Source organism: Phaenicophaeus curvirostris, chromosome 24, assembly GCF_032191515.1.
Source record: "Phaenicophaeus curvirostris isolate KB17595 chromosome 24, BPBGC_Pcur_1.0, whole genome shotgun sequence".
Classification (NCBI taxonomy): domain Eukaryota; kingdom Metazoa; phylum Chordata; class Aves; order Cuculiformes; family Cuculidae; genus Phaenicophaeus; species Phaenicophaeus curvirostris.
Window position 1 is genome coordinate 2,653,254 of NC_091415.1, and position 19,422 is coordinate 2,672,675.

General features: G+C 48.4%; 1 protein-coding gene across 1 annotated transcript in view; it reads right to left on the bottom strand.

The window, feature by feature from the left end:
* Positions 1-1,120: 1,120 nt before the first annotated feature.
* CNTN2 (contactin 2) overlaps positions 1,121-19,422 on the bottom strand; it is a 30,655-nt gene continuing 12,353 nt past the window's right edge. Inside the window, exons 2-23 of the mRNA XM_069876083.1 lie at positions 19,148-19,268; positions 14,014-14,158; positions 13,575-13,750; positions 13,168-13,263; positions 12,650-12,859; positions 11,870-11,969; positions 11,444-11,619; positions 10,607-10,743; positions 9,958-10,087; positions 8,932-9,082; positions 8,519-8,646; positions 7,972-8,147; positions 7,713-7,833; positions 7,038-7,196; positions 6,780-6,929; positions 5,866-5,936; positions 5,447-5,681; positions 4,917-5,032; positions 4,368-4,554; positions 3,460-3,572; positions 3,191-3,359; positions 1,121-2,455 (exon numbers count right to left, since the gene is read on the bottom strand). Coding sequence (XP_069732184.1) covers positions 2,346-2,455; positions 3,191-3,359; positions 3,460-3,572; positions 4,368-4,554; positions 4,917-5,032; positions 5,447-5,681; positions 5,866-5,936; positions 6,780-6,929; positions 7,038-7,196; positions 7,713-7,833; positions 7,972-8,147; positions 8,519-8,646; positions 8,932-9,082; positions 9,958-10,087; positions 10,607-10,743; positions 11,444-11,619; positions 11,870-11,969; positions 12,650-12,859; positions 13,168-13,263; positions 13,575-13,750; positions 14,014-14,158; positions 19,148-19,202 — 3,111 coding nt within the window. The 5' untranslated portion in view covers positions 19,203-19,268 and the 3' untranslated portion in view covers positions 1,121-2,345. The remainder of the gene's footprint in view (positions 2,456-3,190; positions 3,360-3,459; positions 3,573-4,367; positions 4,555-4,916; positions 5,033-5,446; positions 5,682-5,865; positions 5,937-6,779; positions 6,930-7,037; positions 7,197-7,712; positions 7,834-7,971; positions 8,148-8,518; positions 8,647-8,931; positions 9,083-9,957; positions 10,088-10,606; positions 10,744-11,443; positions 11,620-11,869; positions 11,970-12,649; positions 12,860-13,167; positions 13,264-13,574; positions 13,751-14,013; positions 14,159-19,147; positions 19,269-19,422) is intronic.

Here is a 19,422-nt window from a genome sequence, read left to right on the forward strand (position 1 = left end):
CCCCTTTGGCGTTAGATGAATGTGATGTCTGCATTACCCGACTGATTCCTTGGGCAAAGATAGGAGAGTCTCTCCCACACTTGATGAAGCACAATGCCTCATCTGTCCTGCTGCAAACACGAGCTGTTCCTGATTCAAACAGGAACAGAATTCAGCTGAGTGCTTAATTTGGCCCAGATCACCTAAAACTGCGAGCGCAGCCTTCAGTGTGTGAGTTCAATAGTATCAGGAAGGCTATTTGATGTTAAATAAGAATAAATCAGGATTGTAAAGCTCCTCTCAATAGGGAGTCTCCAAACATTTCACCCTCATCGTGTGCTCCTTACAGCACCTTTGTCAAGTTGTTTTTTACTCTTGACAAGTAAGTTGGACCCTGTGAAATTAGATTATTTTCCCTAGCGAGCCATTACAGCGCTGAGAACAAACCCCACAGCACTTAACTCGGCCCTGTTAGCTAATCCCTAAAGCAAATGTTCAGAGCAATTAAATGTTGGGGATTCCTTAATGAGACAGGAAATTGATTTGCAGCTTAATGCAATAACCTAGAGTAACAGTAAACTCTGTTAAGATGTTGAAATCTAAGTTTTCTCCCCTGGCTGTGAACACGTTTCCTTTTAAACCCTGTACTGCCTTGTGGGAAGCTCTAGCTGGCTTCACAGTAGGATCTTCTGCATCTCTTTCTCCTGTTGGTGGCTTTGGCTTGGCTTTGTATGAAGGTTTTTTATAGCCTGGCTGCAGCCAAATCAGGTAGCAGTGCTGCCCTGGCTGTGTTTGCACGTGTGAGCCCTTTTCTGGGAGTCCCTTCCAACACAAACCATCCATGATTCTGTGATGTACGCAGTAGGCACAACTCCTCGAGAAGCCAGGAATTTCTGCGTGGAAATTCTCACTAAAGCCTAGAACATGGGAGTTTTAGGATGATTAGCAAGGATAATGAACCAGCACCCAGCCTTACAGTCCCTTGCTGCTGCACAGTGCTGTGAGTGTAGAGCTTTGCTAGGTGATTCTGAAACTGAGGTTGCTCCAGCCAGGAGTATTTTCTGCTGGGAAGGAAGAAGGTACAGGCAGGTAAAGGTCCCTAAAAGTGTCTCTAAAAGGTCCCAGCAAGCCAAGTAATCAGCTTCTGGTTAATTTTGGTCATTTGATTGCTCTGCTGGGAGACAGAGAGATTTTAATATGCAATGTCTCTTCCCAACCCTTTGAGTTTACGGTGCATCTCAGCATCCCTGTACATCTTTGGGGTATCAGCCCTCCCGTTTACATTACCTGGGTGAGCCTGGGGCCTGAAAATCAGACTGAGTGATCAAATCTCACCCTTGCAGTCCTGTGTTGAAACTGGGCAGAACTCTTTGTGTAGGGAGATGAATCTGAGTCCAGATTTTCCTTGTAGCCCCAGTGATGGCTTCCTTGAGTCTCCAGTTCTTGGTTAAATCACGTAATATTCCTTTTTATTCCTCCTTTAAGACCCTCTCTGCATTGAAATTGGATACATTGACATCTCCATTATCAGGCAGAACTGCCTCTCTGAGTTAGCAGATGCTAGAAAAGTAACTCCTTATCACTTACCCCTTCTCCTCCCCAAACTAAAAGGAAAGAAGCAAACAGCGTAATAAAACCACCCCAAAAGCATGTGGGATATGGATAACATCAAATGTTGCACCTCACAGCATAACAGTTGATACAAACGATCGCTGGGGTTGCAAGTTAACCCCAGTGGCATAAAAAAGCTTTTCACAATCTACACTCTGTGTTCCCCCATTGTCAGGATGGGGCAGAGATCGATCTTGCTTGTGGTTTTCTCTCCTTGGTCTGGTTGCTGCAGAGTTTGGTTTGCGTTATGGGGGGAACAAAAAATCCTGTCCCAGAATTCGTGAGAGATGCCTGTGACTGGGATTGGCATGGAACATGCTGATCACTGTGAAATCCTCAGTCCCCGTCCTCCCTTTCTCCCCCCCCAAAATTCACTGTACATATTTAGAAAAACAAAAAGAAGTCAAGTTTAGCAGTCTCGTTGTTTTAGTACATGGCTTCGTAAGGCAGAAAACCTACTGGATACAGCGTGTGGGGCAGTTGGCTGTCAGAATTCACACAGAATTCTTCTTCATTTTACTTGTCTCTTTAAAAAATGTTTAATCGGTTAAAGACCCATGTCTTGTATGAAAGCTTATTTTCTCCCCAAACAAAAAGAGGTGTGTTTTTCTTCCTCCCTTAAAACAACGTTGTTGCATCCTTTCTCTGTGGTGCTGCTGTGGCTGAAAGTGGAAGGTGCAGCAGCCAAGTAGTGATTTGTTCCCCACTGGCTTGGGAGGAAGTGTGTTTGGAGTCCTCCTCTGCGCTGGCCATCGTCAGAGCTCCAAGTAGCGGATCAGAGCCACCATTACTAGAGAATTAGTCGTGATGATGACAGCGTGTGGCAGTGGCCTCGTCACCGAGTCTTCCACCATCATACTTGTTCCTGCAAGAAAAGGAATGGGGAAGGAGCAACAGGTTTGTTGCACAGACGCAACCTGATGTCTTCAGGAAAGAGCTGGAAGCGTTGGTAAGATGATAGTTCTTGGGTTCTGCCTGCTTTATTGTGACTGTCACTGAGGAACCTCGCAGGAGCACTGGTATTGGAAAGGAGAATTTAGAGGTGAGCCTTGAGTATTCACCCTCAGAATCACTGTAACCTGATGGAGTTGGGGTTCAGACTCCAGAAACAGAGACAGGATTTCACTCTTAGTAAATGTGAGCTGGGTTTGTGTGGAAACCCAAGGGCTTTGATTGCAAATAATAAAGCTGGATTCAAACTGGACTGAAAGGTTGCTCAGAGTCTGGGGAGAGGCTAGTGGAGTGCTGGAGAGGAATGTGTTGGGAGATACTTTGAACAAACAGCATGTGGGAGCCAAAGACCAGTTCCAGAGTCTCAACCTAAACCAACCTAAAACATTGGGGTAGGATGTTCCCATGTGTCCCTGGAAGGGAGAGTGGGATTTTAAAACATAATAGCATTTATTGTTGTTATGCTGTGCTATGGTCAGGTAGGGAGAAGGAGCGATGAACTCATTACCTGTCGAAGAACAGTGGTAGAGAATGACAGACAAGTGATCCTGTGGATTAACTCTTCTCACTGAGCTTGTTTTCCAGTGAAAATGCCTGTAACTGAATGTTTGTTCCTGGAGTGTGTGCGCGTGGAGGGAATCATACGTACCACTGTTTCGGAGGATGTGAACTTCTGCTGGAATTCCATCTCCCCCTGGACCCGTCACCCTGATTTGTACGAAGGCGTGAGTGAAGTCTTCAGGGACGGGAATATCAATGCGGCTCTTGCTGGCCAGGTATAGCGTGGGAGCAGAGTGGGAATCCTGCCTGTAAAGCATCTGTTGGAAGAGGCAACTTTGAGTTTACGTTCACTGTGGTTTCCTTAGATTCACCTGTAAGAGGTGGCCAGCTACGTGCTGCCTGTACGGGGAGCTGTACCTTGTACCCCGTAACCGCAGACTCATCTGCCTTCGCCACCACCGGGTCCCACTTGATGCTGACTGTAGACCCAGAGAAAGTCCAGGAGATATTGCCAGGTGGCCTCCTTGGTGCTAAGAGACACAAAACAAGACAGAGATTCAGTACGTCAGGAACTGCTGAGAAGGTTGTACTGATTACAACCGTCTCCTGAGACACTATAACTCATCAACAAAGCTGGTGGAAACACTGTGGTTGCTTTAAAGGGAACTATCCCAGCAAACGTTTCTCTGAGCACAGATCTGAGCACAGATCACAAGACTGATCTGAGGAAACTCAGGGAACTGTTTTATGGGCTAGTGAAAACGGCTTTAGAGCACCAAGATGTAATAGCTCCTCAGTTAGCTGATCACTGGAGATCCTCTGGAATCCTAGTACAATGTGACATGACATTAAGGCACTGGAGCATATCCAGGGAAGGGCAACAAAGCTGGTGAAAGGGCTGGAGAACAAGGGTTATGAGGAGCAGCTGAGGGAACGGGGATTTTTTAGCTTGGACAAGAGGAAGCTGAGGGGAGACCTCATTGCTCTCTGCAGCTCCTGAAAGGAGGTTGTAGCGAGGTGGGTTCTGGTCTCTTCTCCCATGTGACAGCTGATAGGATGAGAGGGAATGGCCTCAAGCTCCACCAGGGGAGGTTTAGATTGCATATTAGGAACAATTTCTTCACTGAAAGGGTTTTCAGGCACCAGCAGAGGTAGCCCAGGGAGATGGTGGTGCCCCCATCCCTGGAGGGGTTTAAAGACGGGCAGATGAGGTGCTCAGAGAGGTGGTTTGGTAGTGGACAGGTATGGTTGGACTCAAAGGTCTTTTCCAACCAACCAATTGTATGGTTCTATGTGTAAACCAGAGGTGGTCAGGGCTCACTTACGTGGCTTTGTAGTTGTGATGTTGGTAGAGGGGCTGGGGGGGCCGGTTCCAGCCCGGTTGTAAGCTCTGACTGACACGTGGTATTTCGTGTTGGGGTTTAGGCCTGTTACGTGTGCCGATGTGACCAGCCCTGCTGTTCTCACTCTGTCAGCTGCCTCCTCTTTATCACCATCCTTCCAGTACCGGATCTGAGTAGAAAAGGGATGGGGTGGGTTTAGTAAGGATAGGAGCATCTGCCAGTACCAGACTGGGTCCATCCACAGCCAGCACTAGAGACGCTTTGATATTTGTTTCTATGTGTTTTGCTTAGTTTTTACCTGGAAATAAAGTTATGGTCTGTGTGGAAAGGCAAGCAGAAAAAGAAAGGATGTTTCTCTCTTACTAATCTCCCTTGTGAGCCCCATTAGGGCCTTGTGCTGCCCAATAATTATCGTCCACCTTTGGAAACAAAATGCTGTTTCCTTTCACTTCTCTTAGCCTGGAGGAATTTTCTTTGCTAGGCTCTCTGCTCTCAGTTTCAGCATCTCTCGTTCCCATGGTGAGCTCGTACCTCGTAGCCCAAAAGCACTCCGGTCATGTCTCCTTGCTCAACGGGCTCCCAGGACACATCCATTTCTGAGGACAGAACAGCCTTGGCCGTAACTCTGAAAGGAGCCACTTTTGGTTCTGAAAAAGACCATAAAAGGGAATTAAATCCTTTTCCTAGCTCTGCGAAGCATAATCACCGTCCTGAAACGAAAGGGTCCCCTGCCGCTCTGTTACTTTGCAGCCAGACAGCTGGGATTGTGCGTGTGGAGCAAAACAAGGGGAAGGGATTTGGAGACTTAGTAGGACAAGCTGGGCCACAGCTGTGTGCTCTGAGGATCTGTGTCTGCTCCGGTGTGCAGTCACTCCTGGACTTGGGGAAATCTGTGTATTTGAAGGAGAAGATAAATGTTACACCGCAATCGCTTTGAGTAAAAGAAACCTCTCCTATCACTGAGCTTCCAGACAGATGCAGCTCTGCAGGGAGCTGGTTTAGGAAATGTTTTTGGTTGGATCACGCACAGTGAATTCAGAGTCACCTCAGTCCTTCTTTACCTTCTTCTGCAGAGTAGACGATGGCAGTCAGGCTCTCTGGCCCCTCTCCTTTCCTGTTGTACGCTTTGATCTTCACTTCAAAGGGGGTGTAGGGACTGATGCTCTCGTTGCGGTAGACGTAGTGCAGCGATTCTGCATGTGGCACCCTTGCTGTCAGCCACGCCTGGGTCCCTTTCTTGCGAAAAGACAATATGTAGCCGAAGCCATCTCCATTCTGATAGTCCCGCAGCGTGGGCTGTGAGGGGTGTGGAAAGAGAACAAGCCTTAGTCTGTTCAAACAAGCAAGGCTTTGGACTAAGCACACTGTTTGGCTCAGCCACGTATCAAGATTGTAATTGCAGCACTGATTTCCCAAAAGAAATGGGATGTGCTCCTCCTCCTGGCCCTCTCCCAGCATCCGTGCTGTGCTGCTGACTTACCGTCCAGTTGATGATCAGCTCGTTGGGAGCCCCTCCGCCTCCGCTGAGTCCAGATGGTGCCACAGTAGGTGCTGTCGGGTCCCAGAATAAAAGCAGACAGCACAGATTGGGTTAAAGAAACAGCAGTGATGGAGATGAGCACAGACTCTGCCTGCTCTGGGAGTAGCCAGGTTTGTCAGCCCATTTAAAAGTGATGTTCTTTATGTGTTTAGCTGTTAAGTGTCTTAGATGGTTGTGAAAACCTGGTCTTGAACACCATCCCTGGAGGTGTTCAAGACCAGGTTGGATGGGGCTTGGAGCCCCTGATCCAGTGGGAGGTGATCCAGGGGGTTGGAACTGGGTGGGCTTTGAGGTCCCTTCCAACCCAAACCATTCCATGATTCAATAATTCTATGAAAATCAAGTCCAGAATCTGAGGGGACACGAATCAAGCCTGAAAGCAGGGATATTGGGGGGAGATTTTATTAGAAACGATTCAACATCTGTTTGGTATGTTGAGAGCAGTTCTCCTGCTGTTCTTGCATCCCTTCTGCTTGCACGTTCAAGCAGCAAAAGATAGAATGACCATTCGCAGCCGTGTGTTGGGAAAATTACCTTGTCTCTCTGTTGTGGTTTGTGATATACGGGGTTCTTTCCCCTTTCTAGGCATTACTGCCCAGAAGGTACAGGATTTATAGCAGTTTAATATATTGTATTGAATTCTGGTGAATTTAGCTGCCAGCTCTGGTACTCGTTTGTCTTTGGCGTGTAAATGGACAAAGAGCAGAACATTTTGTGATGGCATCACCTCCTGGAGCACTCGAGGAGATGACTAACTGGGCCCAAGGCATGCTGCAAGCCAGCCTACTCCATCCAGCATGTAGGGACAGATATCTGTGATTCCCCTTTCTACCTCTGAACGTATCTGCACATACCTGCTTCTTTAGTACGGATTTTGCTGGAGGGTAAACTTGGCTCCCCAACTCCAAGAATGTTACTCGCTAGCACCCGAAACTCATAATCCATCCAAGGAATGAGGTTCACCACTTGGGCTGTCTCTGCGTTGCCTTCGATATTTACAGGATCTATATAATCCAATAACATGAGAGGAGAACAAATAGAGCCAGAGCACACAGCAAGAACTTGTTGGCCAGCACAAGCCACGCCACCGCTGCTGCCATCAAGACACTTACTGGTACGCATTTGCTTCCAGTTGTTGGAGAGGAGGGTCCGCGCCTCGATGATGTATCTGGCGATAGGGCTGTGGTTATCGAAGCCGCGGCTCCAGCTCAGCTGGACAGAGGTGTCACTGATGTCTCTCACCACCACACCCCCAGGAGGGCCTGGGGGTCCTGGCATGATGCAAGACAGACAGACGTGTTACTAAGATGAAAGTATTACATATCATCTTAATATCTAAGATTGGATATTCGGAAGAAATGTTTTGCTGTGAGGGTGGGGAGGCCCTGGCCCAGGCTGCCCAGAGCAGGGGTGGCTGCCCCATCCCTGGAGGGGTTCAAGGCCAGGCTGGATGGGGCTTGGAGCCCCTGATCCAGTGGGAGGTGTCCCTGCCCAGGGCAGGGGTGGGACTGGATGGCCTTTGAGGTCCCTTCCAACCCAAACTATTCTATGATTTGGATACTTATTGCTCTTTTTATTGTCAAGGTCATAAATTAAAACCAGGTCTGTCTTTTCTGGAGGCTAGGAAGCCTCACCTCCTATTTTCTCCTCTTTTAAAGCTCACAAGCCCATCCTGTCCAGTTCGATGTTGAGTTGGGCACGAGGGAAGAGCGAGCCTATCCCTTACAAGCACCGTGACGCTAGTTCAGGCTTATAAGGATTGGGGGACCTTATGACAGAGAAATTACCTCTGACGGTCAGCGTGGCTGACTCTGAAGCACTGTCCACAACTGTCTGGGCTGTACACGTGTAGCGCCCCGAGTGCTTTAGTTGGGCATTGAAGATGCTGAGGTCCCCAACAGCTTCCTTCTGCGTGGGGAAAAGAAAAGACAGCGGGGTGAGCATTTGGATGTGCCTGATCGCAATCTAGCATTTGACATGCAGACAAAGAGGCTGATATTAAGTTTTCTGCCCTTTTTGATGTTAAGAATTGCCCTTTCTACTCACCACACTGGCTCGCCGGTAGTGCCCCTCAGACTTGTCAAAGTCAATGGGGAAATCATCTAGTGACCAGGTGAAGGTTAGATCCATGGTTGGATCGTGGGACGCGTGACATTGTAGAGTAAGGTTTTCACCTACATTGATATCAGCACTAGATGGTGCCAATGTGATTTTGGTGGCATCTACAGAGAAAGAGCAAGGAGGGCTATTAGCTGCAAATGTCCATGTACCAGGTATAAATTAATGCTGCAGAGCATCCAAACCAGCTCACACTTTACACCTTGTTATCATCCCTCTCTAAGAGCTGTAGCTTTAAAGAAGGAAGATGAGGATTGCAGAGGTGAGAAAATGGAAATGCTTTTTCGAAGGACCACTGGTTGGTAGGGATGATTTGGTGGGCTGGGTAGGTTTGCTGCTCCACAGACTGAAATATCTCCGATTCCCTGTGTGCTGCATTGTTTTTTGGGAGCTTAAGGAGAGGAGAAATATCACATCATGTCATCCTTAGATGTTTCTTGCTCGATTGACCCCAAATCAAGGCAAACATCTCTACCTCGAACAGAGAGGATTCCAGTGCTGTTGGCTTTGCCCAAGAAATTCTCAGCAAAGCAGGTGTACTTCCCCTCATCAGATTTGCTGATATTCTGGAGGATCAGAGTGCCGTCTGGGGTAATAGTCACCCTGGAAAGGAAGAAAAACCATACAAGAGGAAGGTTAAAAAGGTCTGTTCACTCTGTACACCTGGCAATTTCCAGCACCTGGTGATTTTAGAGAAACTGGTGATAAAGACAGGACTGCAAAATATTATGCAGGAGTTTTCTAAAGAAAAAAAACCAGAGAAATAACAAAGTACTCATGTTCAGAGACGTAGCAGCATACTTGGGTCATCAAGTCCAGCCTTCTAGCAAGAAAAAAAAGGTGATATTAGCTATGATTTCTAGGTAGAAGCTAACTGTCTGCTGCTACCTGCTACTGTTGATCAGAAGTTCAGTCCCTTTGGTCCAGAGCACGGTGGCTTTTGGTGCTGCCCTTGGTTGGCATGGGATGATGACCTTCCCACTTCGGGCTGCAGGAATCAGTCGCTTCACTGGCTTTAGTCTAAAATCTGGTGCAAAGGCTACAGAAGGGAAAAAAAGAGGATTAAGGAATGATTAGAAAACCCTTCTGTGTGGGCACTTTAGCCGCCACGTAACTAGGTATTGATTTGTTGTTAGATGACTTGCTAAGAGAAGCATAGCGATATCTGGTGAGCAGGATGGAGCGATCCCTCTGCTGCCGGGTGGTTTCTAACGCCTGCCGAGGCAGGTGTTACGTGACACGTGTCGTACTTAGCGATGGTGATATGACCCTAACAAGTGCAAGGTCTTTGAGAGACACAAGAACAGCTGCTTTTAAAAATGGAAAGGAGATTCTCTTTAATATCTTGACTGAAGTCGCCAATGCAGACATCCAGCTTGCCTAAAACTCCTCCTGGAATTGCAGAGATAGGATTGGGTTTTATCTCATGCATTGCAGTGTGTTAATGTTGAACACTTGATGCTTAGGGCCTCGAATTTATCTCTGGCATCTACTGATAAGCTTTCAGACTAACACAGAACAAGTTTGGCATTAGTCCAGCCCTGGTCACCATCCATCTAGGCAGGCTGAACAGGTACTGGACTCTTTTCTTTGACCTCCATCCTCCAAAAAAGAGGAGAAGAGGAGGGCTTTGTGCTGGAGGAGAGCTTGTGGTGCTGCTGTCTGTCCTGTACACTTTATGTAGCTAAACAGATGTCCTTGTTCTCTTTCAGCGTTACTCGAATTAACAAAGATTTCAATTTTAAAGCGTTGTAGAGTGTCTCGTTGAACCAGCAACTATATTTCAATGGCGAGTGAAGCAGTTTTTGTCTGCTCTTATCTTACTCTGAGATCGCAAGCAGAGGATATTAGGAAGAGGTCTAAAATGCTTCAGTGTCCCATTGAAACCCAGAGCACTGGGAAATGAGAGATTACCTTGCACTGTTAATTCAGCACTTGCATATACTGTGCCATGCTTGTTCTCAGCCACACACTGATACATGCCAGAGTCCTCCAGGACTAGCTTGGAAAATCTCAGCTCTCCACCGCTCACTTCGATGCGGTTCTGTGCAAACAAGAGGATGAACCCATTAGATGAGAAAGACACAAAAAATGGAGCTCAAGCCTCGTGTGATCAGGGTTGAGTTTCATTACAGACTCTGATGCTAGTTTGAAGCCAGCCTGGTTTTCCATGGGGGGAAATACAGGCTGTTTTTAGCGTGTGTCCAGTCACTACCCTACATCACCGTGCGCTGTTTGCTGAGACTTCTGAGTGCCTGAGCAGCAACGTGCAGGGCATACAAAGATGGGTACAAGGTGTCCTTATAACTGGCTGAGTTCCTGTAGTTGCATGAAGCAATGGCTGGGATGGCAGTGATGGGAAAAGGGGCTCGGTAAGGACCGTGGATTGCTTTGCAGCCTCATGGGGGCACATGGAATAGGGATGCAGGGTGATATTAACAGGGTCGAGATGCATTTGCAGCAAGACAGGAGAGGGGCTGAGTGTGGAGGAGCGGGTTCAGTACTGCAGATTCTGGTGAGCACTGGCTGAGCTGCTCTCGCTGTCAGACCTGCGTGGCGGTACCTGGGAGGTGAGCGGCTGCCCATCCCGAAGCCATCGGATTGTGGGTCTGGGTTTGCCGGAAGCCGCACAGCTCCAGCGCAGGTCAGACCCGATGTCGGCTTCCGTGTCTGTGATCACCTTCAGCCACTCTGGCGGAGCTGCAAAGGAGCAAGAGAGGTGGCAGAGCCAAGAAGATCAGATGAGAGGCTTGTTGTGCCAGGCAGGCAGAAGGATTCTCATTGTGTCATCTCTGCTGGCACATTTATTTTTCACAGCGTGTTTCACCATAGTAACAGCCTTTGCCTTTTGTGCACAATGCAAGGCTGAGTCCACTCTGGGTTTGGCTGCAGCTGTGCACGTGGACTCCACAACATTGGGGCAGAATCCAGTTCTAAGGAAGAACATCATGGTTTCTCTTCTTAAGAAAACACAGTAATTCCTGAACTTCAGGAAAGACTGGATTCAGACTAAGATAACCAGGTTAAGTTTTGTAACTTGACTAGATCTGGTTAATAGCTCCAAACATTAACCCTTGTGGAAGTACCCCAGGCTTGGGTGGGATCTTGGTTGAGAACCAAGTTTGATTTTTACCACTGTGCTTTCTTCTATGGGTACCTCAACTTTGCTAGAAATATTTTAGAGCAAGTTAGATGGTGTTTCTTTACTTGCCATGCCCTAAATGCATCCCCTGAGGAAGGTATCGGTGATCTCTGCAGGTCTTTGTTGGGGCTTTGTGGTGGGTTTAATTAGGACTGATATGACGCAGGCTGAGAGGTGGTGGTATCACTCCCAAAAGCTCAGTCCATTGCCTGGGGCATCTTGCTGTGCTCTGGAAAGGTGCCTGTTTAACTGTTTTACCTTGAATGATGATGCGGCCCTGGTAGGTGTCTCTCCCTTTGACGTTTTCAGCTTCACACTCATAAGTGCCTTCATCCTCAAAGCCAACATCCTGGATCTGCAAGAGGGGCTCGCTGCCGATCCACTTGGAGGACTGCGAGCCATCCAGCTTCCTCCACTTTATTCGGGGAACGGGGCTATTTAAAAGTAAATCTGGTGAGAGCCAGCTCTGGGGTATCCTGTGCTGCGTCACCGCCCGGTGTGACTCAGTCCCCACTTAGCCACCCAAGTCCCATCCCAGCTGGGCAGATGGTTTAGCCGATTCCTCCCTCTTCCTGCTCCCCTTCCATCTCTCAATAGACCCATTGAAGGGAGGAATTGTGAATACTGCAGGTTCTGCGATGCCCTCCCCACCCCAAACCTGAGTGACGCAGACACTGCACTCACTTTCCGAAGGCAAAACACTCCAAAGTCACCATCTGCCCAGTCAGAGCGTAGGTGTCAGCGGGAAACCTGGCTTTTATGCTGGGTGCGTACTGCCTGGCATCTGTTAAAAGGAAAGCACCGTTGAGGAGTTCTGGATGACTTTAAAAAGGCACAGGTGAGGTCGTAAAGAGCAGAGTACCCGCAAGGTTACCCTGCCTTGCAAAACCTTCATGTGTTTGGATGATGTATGGGTGGCAGAGAGTTTCATTTTCCTCTGAAAACAGTTCTTACTAAAGTGGTAGAATCATGGAATGGTTTGGGTTGGAAAGGAACTCAAAGCCCATCCAGTTCCAACTCTCCTGCCATGGGCAGGGACACCTCCCACTGGATCAGGAAAAAATATCTCCCTCAGATCTAAATTAAATCTCCCCTCTTTCAGCTTAAAACCACTCCCCTCATCCTGTCCCTGCACTCCCTTTTTACAACATCTCATTTCACCTCTGCTCCTCTGCAAGGCCAGCAAAAGCAGAGGAGAGTCGTTTCAGGGCTATCTGAGCCTGCACAGGCTGCACCTTGTGCCATTTCTCTTTTACAAACAGAGAAACCCCATGGATGGATTTTGTAGCTGCACAAGAGAGAGCTGCTTCCCCCGGGTTCCAGCCAATTAATACTTTTGTAAGCTCTTAAGCTCCCCTGAGAGGCTGGTTGGTGATTTGAGTCCTTTGGAGCCTGGGTGCTTTGTGGTGCCTTGTTAATTTTGCCTTTTGCTCAGTCCCCATATGCTAATCCAAGAGCACTGACCCTCTGCTGCGAGGCTGAGCCGGGAGAACTTGCTGAAAACGCTCTTGGTGATGAAGTCGATGTGGCTAGTGGCAAAGCATGAATAGTTTCCCAGGTCAGAAGCCTCCGTCTTGGCAATGTAAAGGTTTCCTGTGGTCTGAGAGATGAAACGCCTTCCATCGGCTGGGATGAAATTGGGAAACTCATTCAGGAGCCATCGATAGGATAAGCCTACGGGGAAAAGAAAAGGGACAAACCGCACAAGTCGCCTGTGGCCTCCAGGTGGGACTGAACCCAGCAGGTCCCTTTCCAGACCAGTCTAAGATGAAGTTGGTCCTTGGATGGTGAACGTTTTCTCTCACGCTAAGTCCTACCTCTGTTCTGTTGCGTACAGACTCTGTATTTAAATCCAAATTTCCTTCCTTAAAATTCCCAGAGAGAAGGAGTGCTTCACGTGTCTGGGAATGCCTCGCTCTGTTGCATCTCTCCACCTGGCTGCTAATCCCTGCTGGTGGCGATGCCGAAACGCAAACCCTTACCTGGGTAGTGGGGAGGAGGGCTGCAGGTGAACATCACTCCCCATCCTTCTGTAATCTTCACGGGGTCTCGCTCTTCTGCAGAGAATTCCTGCAAAACTAAACATGCAAAGTGAAACCTGTCCATGAATGAAAAAAAAAAAACTAGCTAGAGGAATTACTGTGCTTTATCTCACCCTCCACAGGCTGGATAGAGACCCAAACCCAGGACTGACTTTCTGTAGTGCGTCAAATTTCTACCCCACCTCTCTATTAATGGAAAGCCTCGGAATTTGTCCAAGTGATGACATTGGGTGTCACGCACAGGAGAGCTTCTCTCCCACCTTTATTGATGTGAGTGGGGGGGGTGCTCAGTTTACCCCCAGCATAACTGTGGCTGCATTTGATTTATCTCGTGGAGACAAACTTACAGCCAAAGCGGAGGGAGGCTTCCCTGCTGACCACCGTGCCCTTGGAATTAGATGCCACGCATTGGTAGGAGCCAGCATCCTTGGCTTTCACCGGGTTGCTTATTACTAGGTCACCTGCAACCAGCCTGTAACGGGAATCTGGGTCCATCTTTATCTCCGTGCCGTTCATCTTCCACCTGCCAAGAACAAGCGTAAAGAGTGGGAGGGGTAAATGCACATTGTGATGCTTGTGTTGCCTGGTGGGAGCCTGTGCTTGTTTGTTTTTCTACTGGTGGTGGGTTGGGTTTGAGTTGGATTTGTATCTGGTCTGTGCGGATGGTGCATCACGCGTAGAGGATTCCCATGTTAATGATTTTCTTCATGCAAGTGGAGAACAGAGAGCAAAATTCTTGATGGCTGTGGCCCTGTCCTGGTACCCAGAGAGAGCAGGTGAGCTCACCTGTAGGTTGCAGGAGGACTGGCTCTTGCTCGGCAAGCTAGCGTGACTTTCTCTTCTGCTGAGCCTTCAGGGAAAAGGGTGTGGACAGGCTGCTCTTCAAACACCGGCCCATAGTTCCTCGTGCTACTCTGTGCTTGGCACCAAACTGCAAGAGAAGGAAAACCTGCTCAGCTCAATTTAGCTTTTTCTCAAAATTCTCATTTTTAGTTTTGTAGGGTGTCCCTGGCAGCGACAGAACTGCGTATGGGATCAAAGAAGGAGCAACGTGAAAATCACAGCCCATCTGTCACCACAGCCCAGCCCCAACCGTGGCTTTGGGCAGAGAGCGTGCGTTTCCTGCTGAGCATCTCACACCATCGCGACCGTGCCAGAGGGACCAGACGTGCTTGGAGATGTACAGATGAAGGAGCATGTACACGTGCCTCTTGGGAAGCCATGCACAGACGAGGCTGGAGCTGGGACCCCGAGATGTGCTCCTTGGACCTGGCGGTGAGGTCATGCTGGTACCTCCTCTATCTGTGCAAACCTCAGCTGGTCGATCCCTCCGAAATCCTCTCCAGGACGAGGGAGGAGAGTGGAGAACCTGGATCTTCGCAGCAATTTCTCAGCACTGCCAGCTCCCCTCCATCCCTACATATGCCACATCGTAGAATCATAGAATGGTTTGGGTTGGAAAGGACCTTAAAGATCATCCAGTTCCAACCCCCATTCCACTGGATCAGGTTGCTCAAAGCCCCATCTAACACAAACCTCATCAACTCTTGATGACTCAAACCTGCTGTTTGCTGGTGTGTGAACCAGTGTTACAGGTTATCACTCCTACTTTTGAATTAATGAGAGGAACTTGAAGCTTCCTCTGTCATGTTCAGATACAGGTCTGATTCTGATCTTGCTGTCAGGAACATGGCTCGGGTCTAGGCACAAAAGGAACTTCAGAACCTGCCTTCTCCTGCCTTGTGTCTGAGCCGCTCTTTGGCATGAGGATGATGTTTCACTGGGAAGTGTTAGTGCAGTGACTGACTCCATGTCTCATACAAGCCAGCAGACTCACTTCCACGCAGGCTTTGTGGAAATGGCATTGCAGATAAGAAAGAACAAAGCAGGAGCTGCCTGGAAATCTCTTATCTGCAGAAGTGGCTGGTGGGGTAACGATCACCACCAAGTCTGTTCTCTCCTTGGCACCCTGAGAAATGCATGTCCCTTAACAGGGATGGAGCCACCTCAAGGCAGCACGATCCCAGCACAGTCTTCCTCTGCCTCTGCCCTGATAAGCTCGGAGATGCTTTGTTAGCCCCAGGATCCTTCCATGCTTTGTAATTGAATTAATAACTGCCTTAAAACTGCCATGCCAACTAGCAATCTGTTTCCTTCCCTACAGCACACAGCATGGGCACCAGTTAAATTAAGTGACTCCACTAAGTGTGATGTTTTATGCAAGAGTGACTTCCAGCAGGGAATGGCCAGCTCAGCCCTCCTGGGCTCTGGAGAGGCAGCCCTTTACCTGTAGCTCCTGGGGTCCGTCTCATGTTCCGGCTGCTCTTGCATGTGGAGATGAGGGTGAGGCAGAAAAGGGGCTCCACTAATTGGCTCAGTGGGTTCAGAGCAGCTGTCAGCTGCTCCTTGTGTCCCAGCATCGAGCAATTCCCCAGACCCTTGGCTCTGGCAACAGGGATTTGCTGCTGCAAGGGAGCTGCGTGCAGGCAGGAGCCTGGTCTTCCCTGGTGTCACACAGGGGAAGGGACTGCTAGCCTGTCTCTAATTCTCTGGAATAAGACAAACAATGCTTTGAGGGTTGCACTCCCTCCAAATCAGTGTAGGTGTTGTTTCCCTTCTAGACTAGTTATTGCCACAAAGAAGCAGCTTGTGTAAGCTGGAAATCTTCTCTCAGGTGGGTCAGCAAGGGCTGTGCCGAGCAAGTCTCAACTGGAAATAACTCTGCTGACCAGCAGGTAAAATAGTAATGAGTTAACGGAGGATTAATAAGTAAGTAGTGTATTTATTGTGTTCTGATAGATGGTAGTGAATGGGTGAAGGTTTTGTAGGGAGCATATACTAAATATCTATTTATTTAACAAGATATATATTATTAACACTCACGCGCCTTTTCCCATAGGATGCTCTTTCCCAGTCAAGCCAAATTACGCTAATCATCCCTTCTGATTCCACCCAGAGCCTGCCCCCCGTTGCTGTCTGCTGCTGTCCCTTTTTCTCTGCCAAGGTTATGGACTACAACTGCCAGGCATTGATTTTCTCAAACGGAATCAATGCCAGAAGTTCGAACGGGTTTTTATCTACAGTTCCAAGGTGTCTGGTTGGTGTTGGAGGTGAAATGCCTGGATCTTGCTCATTAAGCAAAACAATGGCTAGATTAAAGTGATAATTAAACAGTTAGAAGATTGCGATGGGGTTGGAACTGAGAATTGACAGCAAAGCAGGGTGGTAAATCTCAGTTCCTACAAGGCTTGGTGTCTGGGTTGCTTCTGTCACCCCTGAGCCCTCATTTTTAGTGTTATCAAACAAGGTGTCCTCCTTGGCTTCTATCATTTCGATAGCAGGGGAGAAGACAAATACAAAATAAAGGTCTTCAAGCTTGCAAGCCAAATTTGCAACGAGCAGAGTGGCCTGCTCAGAATGGCCGTGCCTCATGCAGCCCTAATTTCTGTGTTAAAATCCAGCTAGGAGAGTGGAAATTAAGGTAAATATGCTGTGATGCCTCTCTAGGATAGCATTCATGATTAGAAAAAATGCTTATTAACACCAAAATAAATAGGACTAGGCAGAAGTGGAATATCTGAAAGTGAAGGTTTGGAAAAACAGCTGCAGAAATGCTTGACGATTTCGCAGTGCTGCTGTTGGGGAGAGAAATCATTAAATACACCACCAAGGACAGAGTGTATAAAAATATCCCAAACTTTAGACCACATATTGCTGGAATAGACAAAACTCAAACCTTATCTCCTTAGCGCTGTGGTGAGCAGGGAGGGAACTGGCGGGGGGAGCAGCGCTGGGTCATTTCAGACAGGGGTGGGTTTGCATTATTATCAATTATTTGAAATGTACTGGAATCAGATCTGGAAAACCCAAGTCCCCAGCAGGCTGAATGCTTTTGTGCTGAGCCTCGCATTAGCTTTGAGGAGCAGGAAATGATAAACGTCTCAGTTGAACGTTTTCCAAGATGTATTCCAGTTTATGAGGACATCAGCATCCTTTTATTGAGCACAGGCAGCATCGCCGTGGCTCCCGAGCAGTGACCGCAGCCTGACGCCTTGGCACATGAGGGAAACGGACAATTAATTGGTTTTATAGGAAATCTGGACACACACACACACACGCACACGCACAAAATCAAAGTGGTATTTTTAAAGAGCAGCACTCTGAGGAACAGAGGGGTATTTTTAACGAGAAGCTGTCTGAGGAACAAAGAGATGGTGCTTTGGCTCGCTTTAGATTTCAAGCTTTTCCGTGGCTTTTAGTGAAGGACGAAAGGCCAGGGAGATTTTTAGACTTTCCTGACAGCCTTGTTCTTGAGAGAGTCATCTCTGCGCACTTCATAAGATTTAAACCTTTACAGATTGCTGGGAAGTCATCCTTTTGGTGATACAGCAGAGGAAAGGGGGGATGTTACTAACCCAGCTTCTCGGGACTGTTGCTGACAGCCCAGACCTAGAAGCTTTGGGGCTTCAGCTGCTCTGGAGTGTTTCCTTGAGCCTCATCTGGTCAAGCCCTGACAGAGGCTGCCCAGGGAAGTGATGGAGTCTCCTTTCCTGGAGGGGTTCAAGAAAATGTGTGGCCATGGCACTTCAGGACATGGTTTAGTCAGCACTGAGCTTAGAGATCTTTTCCAACCTTAATGATTCTGTGATTCCATGATCTATAGCTGGCTTTAACTTGTCCCTGGTCCCTCACTCATGTTCCCAGTGAGGGTTTCTCTCTGTCCCAGCTGGCTCCTGAGATCCATTACATCATCAGCCAAAGGTCAAGAAAAAAATAACCCTCCCAGGCTTTACAGTGAGTGATTTTTTGTGGGCTCAGCTTGGGTGGGGAGCAAGTTACACAAACTCAGCTGGTTAATGGGAAAGCCCAACCCCATCTTGCTGCCTTTACCAGATTTGGGTCAAACCAATTTCCAAACAGGCTAATTGCCTCCCAATCTAGGGCAGCCACCCCTCCCTCTCCCTCCTTGGGGATCCAGAGAACATTAAAAGGTAATTCGATATTTATAAGGACAGGCGAGCAGTCTCTGGCTGGGATGATGAATTAGCTTGAAGACGTTATCTAATTCTCAGTTGTCTGAAATGAAACATCTCCCTGCTGGAAAGGGACCTTCAGAGTGCAGCCTGAGACTCCCTGAGATCCAGAAATGGTCCCTGATGATCAGGGGAATCATTGCACTCAGGGTATGGCCAAAAAGGCATCCCTCGAAAAACTGGGAGGTGAAATAACTTCACCGCAAGCAAGTCCTACTGGCAGGAGGAGATTCCTCCTTGTGCCAAGGCCAGGAGAAGCCTGGGCAGCACGGGCTGCAGAGGGGCACTGGTCCTTCATAGAATCATAGAATCACAGAATCACCAGGTTGGAAGAGACCCACTGGATCATCGAGTCCAACCATTCCAAGGTCCTGCTAAGGCTGTGCCTGAGGATCTGCTTCTCCTGTATTTCACCTACATTTGAATTTAAAAAGGAGGAGACTTGTGTGTCAACCATTCCTGTCCCGTTTCTTGAGTGGTTTCTTGAGTCACCAGCCTGGAGGTTCCAAAAGTGTGTAGCTGTGGCATTTCAGGACAGGGTTTAGTAGGCACAGTGGGGTTGGGCTGATGGTTGCACTGGATGATCTTGGAATGGTTTGAGTTGGAAGGGATCTTAAAGCCCATCCAGTTCCAACCCCCTTGCCATGGGCACGGACACCTCCCACTAGACCAGGCTGCTCAATGCCCCATCCAAGCTGGCCTTCAACACTTCCAGATCCTACGAGGATGATCCTAGAGGTCTTTACCAACCTTTATGATTCTAAGAGAGGCTGAACATAGCACAGACACATCTTCTGGTTGCCTAAACCACCCAAAAGCCCTGTGCAGGGCACAGTGGTGCATCCCATGGAAACCACTGAGCTGGAAAGGTGAGGAGCTGCTCTTACCCAGAAAGGTGAAGACAGCTAGGGATGTGCAGACAAATCCAGCGGTGCTTCCCATCCTGCACCTCCAGATGGGTTACGGTCCCTGCAGCTGAGCCTCTACGGCTGAGTGGGGACAGCAGCCCTGTGAGAGAAAGAGAGAGAGGAGTTACCATCTGCAGTGGTTTGGTGGCTCTGCTGGGCGTCCAGCTGCACGTCCCTGCTGGCCACGAGCCCGGGGTGAGAGCAAACACCCAGCTGCCCGGTGAGGAACACACAGGGCTTTGAAGGAGCTCTTT